The 8,472-nt window shown below is 41.1% G+C and overlaps 1 protein-coding gene across 1 annotated transcript; it reads right to left on the reverse strand.

Moving 5' to 3' along the window:
- Nucleotides 1-820: 820 nt before the first annotated feature.
- LOC109739319 (uncharacterized) lies at nt 821-1,129 on the reverse strand. Its single transcript, XM_020298407.1, has one exon. It carries the CDS (start codon nt 1,127-1,129, stop codon nt 821-823), a length of 309 nt encoding a protein of 102 aa, XP_020153996.1.
- Between the last annotated feature and the right edge of the window lie 7,343 nt (nt 1,130-8,472).

Here is an 8,472-nt window from a genome sequence, read left to right on the forward strand (position 1 = left end):
ACTAGGTTTAGCTCTTTTGATGATCAAGGATAGCACTTTATGAAAGTTTGGAAGCAGTGTCAACACTCTTCCCAGGCCTTAGCCGATTTCACAGCGATGCCATCAACATAAGTCTGGGCGTTGCTATTGCGCGAGCCTGAAGCCTTTGTACGAGGCTAGACTTTGCGTGCATGTGGTGGGCCCCAACACAATATGTGGGAAGCTGTCGGAGGATGCAAGGCTTTGGATCGATTCGATCGCTCCAACGAGCGAACGTGAAGGAGCTTTCTGGCCTGAACATTGCGGGGAATCTGCTTGTGCAGGCAAGTCTGGATGGTATGCTGGTAAGTGGCTCCAGTATTCTTCAGACCGAAAGGCATTGTAACATAGCAAAATACTCCGAATGGAGTGATGAATGCAGTCTTCAACTGATCCATCTCCTTCAACTTGATCTGATAATAGTTGGACTAAGCATCCAAAAAGCATAATCTCTCGCAGTCAGCCATGGAGTCCATAATCTGATCAATATGAGGCAAAGGGGAAATGGTCCTTGGGACACACTCGGTTGACATCCCTATAGTCCACGCAGGCACGCCAAGTTCCATCATTTTTGGGGACGACAACTGGGTTCGCCACCCACTCTGAGTGCTCTACTTTTGTGATAAATCCCATGGCCTCGCTCTTAGGATCAGCAAACGACGAAGAGTCTGCTTGAAGGGTTTTTCTCCTGGATACATGTTCAGTCGGTGCTTAGCCAGCTCCCTTGGGATACGAGGCGTGTCAAACGGCTGCCACGCAAAATATCCCAATTCTCATGGAGGAAGCTGACGAGCTCACTTTCCTATTTTGGGTCCAGGTCATCATCAATCTTAGCCGTCTTGGAGGGATCGCAGGGGTGCACTTGAATATTTTTTGTGCCTGTTGCTGAATGGAAGGATGGTTCAGGAGTCAGTTTCTTTTCCATAGGCATCTCAGTGGGATCAACGGTGAGCTTGTATGCAACAAACTCCACTTTTGCACCACTTTCTTCCGCCATGCTGGCGTTCAGGTTCACGATCTCTTTTGCACGCCTCGGGTCACCCAAGACCGTAATCACACCCGTGGGGCCCGACATTTTAAGCTTCAAGTATGCGTAGCTGGGACGGGCCATGAACTTTGCGTATGCCGACCGTCCGAAGATGGTGTGGGACACACTCTTGAAGTCGACCACCTCGAAGGACAGGGACTCCTTGCGAAAGTTCTTATCGTCCTCTAATACGACTAACAAGGTAATTTACCTGAGTGGTTTGGCACGCATGCAAGGGACCACCCCCATGGAAGGTCATCCTGGTCGAATTAAGCCTCGACTAGGGAGTTCTCATTTTCTCCAATGTACTCGCATACAAGATATTCAACCCGGCTCCTCCATCCATCAGCACATTCCGCAGTCAGAACCCATTGACTGGTGGGTCGACTACGAGAGCTGGCCATCCAGGACAAGGCACATGCACGGGGTGATCAGACCGGTCAAAGGTAATGGGCATCTCTGACCCGTGTAGATAGTTTGGGACAATCAGGGCTGCCATGTTAACCATGTCATAAACCCAAAGCGAGTTGCAGTTAAGTCACTGAACCTCACTCGCGCCGCTACATTTACTCCTTTTCCCCCTCTCTCATCGAACCCTAAATCTCGGTTGGACAGAGGCGCCCTGATTGCTTGTATCTATGTTGGTAATTCCCCGAAGAGGAAGGGATGATGCAGCACAACAAGGTAAGTATTTCCCTCAGTTATGAAACCAAGGTTATCAATCCAGTAGGAGAACCAAGCAAAACTATGTAAACAACACCTGCACACAAACAACAAATACTTGCAACCCAACGCGTGAAGGACTTGTCAATCCCTCAACGGTATAGAGATAGATTAAACTGTATGAGATTTGATAAATAGATCTAACTAAAACACAAAATAAAATAAAGAAAGAAAAATTGCCGCAAGATATTTCTGGTTTTAATATGATAGGAAATAGACCCGGGGGCCGTAATTTTCACTAGAGGCTTTTCTCAAGAAAATAGCATATGGTGGGTAAACAAATTACTGTTGGGCAATTGACAGAAAAGCAAACAATTATGACGATATCCAAGGCAATGATCATGTATATAGGCATCACGTCCAAGATTAGTAGACCAAAATGATTCTGCATCTACTACTATTACTCCACACATCGACTGCTATCCAGCATGCATCTAGTGTTTTAAGTTCATGGAAAAAGGAGTAACGCAATAAGAACGATGACATAATGTAGACAAGATAAACTCACGTATGAATAAACCCCATCTTGTTACCCTTAATAGCAATGATACATGTGTGTCATGTCTCTTTCTGTCACTGAGATTGAGCACCGCAAGATCGAACCCATCACAAAGCACCTCCTCCCATGGCAAGATAAATCAATCTAGTTGGCCAAACCAAACCAATAAATCGGAGAAGAAATATGAAGCTATAACAATCATGCATAAAAGAGTTCAAAGAAGACTCAATTAATATTCATGGATAGATCTGATTATAAACTCATAATTCATCGGATCCCAACAAACAAACCGCAAAAAAGAGTTACGTCAAATAGATCTCCAAGAACATGTAGGAGAACATTGTATTGCAGATCAAAAAGAGAGAAGAAACCATCTAGCTACTAGCTACGGACCCGTAGGTATGTGGTAAACTACTCAAGCATCATTGAAGGGGCAACAAGGATGATGAAGATCCCCTCCGTGATCGTTGCCCCCTCTGACAGTGCGCCAAAAAAGGCCTCTAGATTGGATCTCGTGGTTCTGGAACTTGCGGCGGCTGGAAAAGTGTTTCATCGACTCCCCTGTGGTTTTCGGGATTTTAGAGTATTTATAGAGGTGGAGGTAGGTTAAGAAGCCTCCGGTGAGCCCTACTACCCATCAGGGCATGCCAAAGGCCCCTTGCGTACCCTGGTGTCTAGTGGGCCCCATGGGCCTCCTCTCGTTTGCTCTAGAAGCTTTCAGGGTCTCTTATCACCAGAAAAAAAAATCTCCAAAAAGTTTCGTGGCAATTGGACTTCGTTTGGTATTGATATTCGGCAAAGTAAAAAAAAGCAAAAAATAGCAACTGGCACTAGGCACTATTTCAATATGTTAGTCCCAAAAAATGATATAAAGTTGCTAGTAAATGTATATAAAACATCCAAGATTGATACTTTAATAGCATGGAACAATAAAAAAATTATAGATACGGGCGAGACGTATCAAGCATCCCCAAGCTTAATTCCTGCTCGTCCTCGAGTAGGTAAATGATAAAAACATAATTTTTGATGTGGAATGCTACATACCATATTTATCACATATTCTTTTCTTTGTAGCATGGACATTTGGACTTTAAGTGATTCAAAGCAATAGTCTATAATTTGACATGAAGACCTCAATATTCAAGCAAATCAACAAGAAACCATGTCTTTCAAAATATCAACGCTAAATAAAGCTTATCCCTAGCCCATTATGCTCAATCATTGATCCATTCATGAAACACACTCAAATATTAGCTACATCCAATGCACAAGTATGACAATAGTGTGTGGGTGCCAATAAAAATAAAAATTGCATAAAAGTAAATAGATAGGCCCTTCACAGAGGGAAGCAGAGATTTGTAGAGGTGCTAGAGCTCATAGCTTAAATTGAGAGATAAAATTGTTTTGAGAAGCATGCTTTTCCTATCAACGAAAACGACCGAGAATTCCCAATATCTTCCATGCTAGGTAAATCATCGGCGGTTCCCAAACATAAAATAAAGTTTATTCCTTTTTCCACCATTCTTTCACAATCCAAGGCTAGGCATATTCACGGGTGCCTTCCATCCAACACTTTCCAAGAATTTATTATGAACAACATATATATATAAAATTCATTTCGGTACTGGGGATCCCTATTACCCGCACACTCTCGTGCAATGACAAGTGAATAAATACTCATCTTGAGAATAACATACCTAGCATGGAAAATATTGGCCACCCCTGCCGCTTCATGAGTGGTACAGGCACAAAAAAAGGAAATTCATTTTGAAAATTAGAGTTGGCACATACAAATTTACTTGGAACGGCATGGAAATACCGCATATAGGTAGGTATGGTGGACTTGGTTTAGGGAGTTGGATGCACAAGCAGTATTCCCGCTTAGTACAAGGAAAGGCTAGCAAATAGATTGAGAAGCAACCAACCAAAAAACAAAAACGATTATAAACGAGCATTGAACATAACTAACACTGAATAATGCACCACAAATAGGATATAACTTCATTTCATAACTATTGACTTTCGTGCTTGCATATGGAATTACAAACCTTAACACCAATATTCTTACTAAAGTATAATTACTCACCAACATGACTCATTGATACGTCTCCGTCGTATCTACTTTTCCAAACACTTTTGCCCTTGTTTTGGACTCTAACTTGCATGATTTGAATGGAACTAACCCGGACTGACGCTGTTTTCAGCAGACTTTCCATGGTGTTATTTATGTGCAGAAACAAAAGTTCTCGGAATGACCTGAAACTCCACGGAACATCTATTTGGAAAATAAGAAAAATACCGGAAGAAAAATCCACGTCAGGGGGCCCACACCCTGCCCATGAGGGTGGGGGGCGCGCCTACCCCCCTAGGGCGCGCCCCCTACCTCGTGGGCCCCCTGATGCTCCACCGACCTCAACACCAACTCCATATATTCACTTTCGGGGAGAACAAAATCAGAGAGAAGGATTCATCGCGTTTTACGATACGGAGCCGCCACCAAGCCCTAAAACCTCTCGGGAGGGCTGATCTGGAGTCCGTTCGGGGCTCCGGAGAGGGGGATTCGTTGCCATCGTCATCATCAACCATCCTCCATCACCAATTTCATGATGCTCACCGCCGTGCGTGAGTAATTCCATCGTAGGCTTGCTGGACGGTGATGGGTTGGATGAGATCTATCATGTAATCGAGTTAGTTTTGTTAGGGTTTGATCCCTAGTATCCACTATGTTATGAGATTGATGTTGCTATGACTTTGCTATGCTTAATGCTTGTCACTAGGGCCCGAGTGCCATGATTTCAGATCTGAACCTATTATGTTTTCATGAATATATGTGAGTTCTTGATCCTATCTTGCAAGTCTATAGTCACCTACTATGTGTTATGATCCGGCAACCCCGAAGTGACAGTAATCGGGACCACTCCCGGTGATGACCATAGTTTGAGGAGTTCATGTATTCACTATGTGCTAATGCTTTGTTCCCGTACTCTATTAAAAGGAGGCCTTAATATCCCTTAGTTTCCATTAGGACCCCGCTGCCACGTGAGGGTAGGACAAAAGATGTCATGCAAGTTCTTTTCCATAAGCACGTATGACTATATTCGGAATACATGCCTACATTACATTGATGAATTGGAGCTAGTTCTGTGTCACCCTATGTTATGATTGTTACATGATGAACCGCATCCGGCATAATTCTCCATCACCGATCCAATGCCTACGAGCTTTTCACATATTGTTCTTTGCTTATTTACTTTTCCGTTGCTACTGTTACAATCACTACAAAACACCAAAAATATTACTTTTGCTACCTTTACTTTTCTTACCGTTACCACTACTATCATATTACTTTGCTACTAACCACTTTGCTGCAGATACTAAGTTATCCAGGTGTGGTTGAATTGACAACTCAACTGCTAATACTTGAGAATATTCTTTGGCTCGCCTTGTGTCGAATCAATAAATTTGGGTTGAATACTCTACCCTCGAAAACTGTTGCGATCCCCTATACTTGTGGGTTATCAATACTATTTTCTGGCGCCGTTGCCAGGGAGCATAGCTCTATTCTTTGAGTCACTTGGGATTTATATCTGCTGGTCACTATGAAGAACTTGAAAGACGCTAAGACAACAATTTATCCCTGAACTACGAGGGGAGGTAAGGAACTGCCATCTAGCTCTGCACTTGATTCACCTTCTGTTTTGAGTAAGCTTGCGACACCTAAACCTGCTTCTGCTATTCGTTCTGATATGTCACATGTTGTTGATGATGCCACTTCTGCTATGCATGATACTTATGATGAAACTACTACTATGCTTGATACTACTATGCCACTTGGTGAATTTCTTGATGAACAAATTGCTAGGGCTAGAGAGAAAGAAATTATTGAAACTGATTATATTGATGAAAATGATGATGAAGACTTGCCTGTTATTCCTGAGGGTTATGTTTTTGATAGAGAAGCTACTTTAGCTATTTTAGCTTGCAAATATAGATATGAACTCAAGAAGTTATTAGCTAAATGGGAGCAACAATCTCTTAATGATAGAATGAAACCTGACCCTGGTTTTGCTACTTCACCTATCTGTGTTACTGATAAGGATTATGAATTCTCTGTTGATCCTGATATAATTACTTTGGTTGAATCCGATCCTTTCCATGGCTATGAATCTGAAACTGTTGTGGCACATCTTACTAAATTAAATGATATAGCCACCCTATTCACTAATGATGAGAGATCTCGCTACTTCTATATCCTTAAAATATTTCCGTTCTCATTAAAGGGTGATGCTAAGGTATGGTTTAATTCTCTTGATCCTGGTTGTGTGCGTAGTCCCTAGGATATGATTTATTACTTCTCTGCTAAATATTTCCCTGCTCATAAGAAACAAGCTGCTTTAAGGGAAATATACAACTTTGTGCAAATTGAAGAAGAGAGTCTCCCACAAGCTTGGGGGAGGCTTCTCAAGTTACTTAATGCTTTGCCTGATCATCCTCTCAAGAAAAATGAAATACTTGATATCTTTTATAATGGACTAACCGATGCTTCCAAAGATTACTTGGATAGTTGTGCTGGTTCTGTTTTCAGGGAAAGAACACCGGATGAAGCTGAAATTCTATTGAATAATATGTTGACAAATGAAAATAATTGGACACTTCCTGAGCCAGCTCCTGAGCCAATTCTTGAGCCTATTCCTAAACCAACTCCGAAGAAGAGAGGTGTTCTATTTCTCAGTCCTGAAGATATGCAAGAGGCAAAGAAATCTATGAAAGAAAAAGGTATAAAAGCTGAAGATATTAAGAATTTACCTCCTATTGAAGAAATACATGGTCTTAATCTACCGCCTGTTGAAGAAACATATGATCTTAATCCATTACCTATTGAAGAACCTCATGGTCTTGATAACCCGACACAGGTAGTAAAGGTAAATTTTCTCTATAGATATGATAAAGCTGAAATCCCTCCTACTAAAATTGCTAGCCAATGCTTGGATGAGTTTGATAACTTTATGGTTAAGCAGGAAGATTTCAATGCTTATTTTGGTAGACAACTAAAACAAAATGCTTATATGATTGAACACTTGGGTGATTATATGGCTAATATTAAAGGTGAAATTAAACTCATTACTAAACATGCTTCTATGGTTATCACTCAAGTAGAACAAGTACTTAAGGCTCAAAATGATTTGCTCAATGAAATGAATAATAAGAATAATGACTATGCTGTTAGAGTGGCTACTAGAACTGGTAAAATGACTCAGGAACCTTTGTATCCTGAAGGCCACCCTAAGAGAATTGAGCAAGATTCTCAGAGAAATAATATTGATGCACCTAGTCCTTCTAAAAAGAAGAAAAATAAAAATGATAGGACTTTGCATGCTTCTAGTGAACCTACTGCTGAACCACTTGAGAATCCAAATGATATTTCTATTTCTGATGCTGAAACGCAATCTGGTAATGAACATGAACCCAATGAAAATTTTAATGATGATGTTCATGATGATGCTCAACCTAGTAATGACAATGATGTAGAAATTGAATCTGCTGTTGATCTTGATAACCCACAATCAAAGAATCAACGTTATGATAAGAGAGAGTTTGTTGCTAGGAAACATGGTAAAGAAAGGGAGCCATGGGTTCAGAAACCCATGCCTTTTCCTCCCAAACCATCCAAGAAAAAGGATGATGAGGATTTTGAGCGCTTTGCTGAAATGATTAGACCTATCTTTTTGCGTATGCGATTAACTGATATGCTCAAAATGAATCCTTATGCTAAGTATATGAAAGATATTGTCACTAATAAAAGAAAGATACCGGAAGCTGAAATTTCCACCATGCTTGCTAATTATACTTTTAAGGGTGGAATACCAAAGAAACTTGGAGATCCGGGAGTACCTACTATACCATGCTCCATTAAAAGAAACTATGTTAAAACTGCTTTATGTGATCTTGGAGCCGGTGTTAGTGTTATGCCTCTCTCTTTATACCGTAGACTTGATTTGAATAAGTTGACGCCCACTGAAATATCTTTGCAAATGGCTGATAAATCAACTGCTATACCTGTCGGTATTTGTGAGGATGTGCCTGTTGTGGTTGCAAACGTTACTATTTTAACGGACTTTGTTATTCTTGATATTCCCGAGGACGATAGTATGTCTATTATTCTTGGAAGACCCTTTTTGAATACTGCAGGGGCTGTTATTGATTG

The sequence above is a fragment of the Aegilops tauschii genome, chromosome 2, assembly GCF_002575655.3.
Source record: "Aegilops tauschii subsp. strangulata cultivar AL8/78 chromosome 2, Aet v6.0, whole genome shotgun sequence".
In the NCBI taxonomy this organism is placed as follows: Eukaryota; Viridiplantae; Streptophyta; class Magnoliopsida; order Poales; family Poaceae; genus Aegilops; species Aegilops tauschii.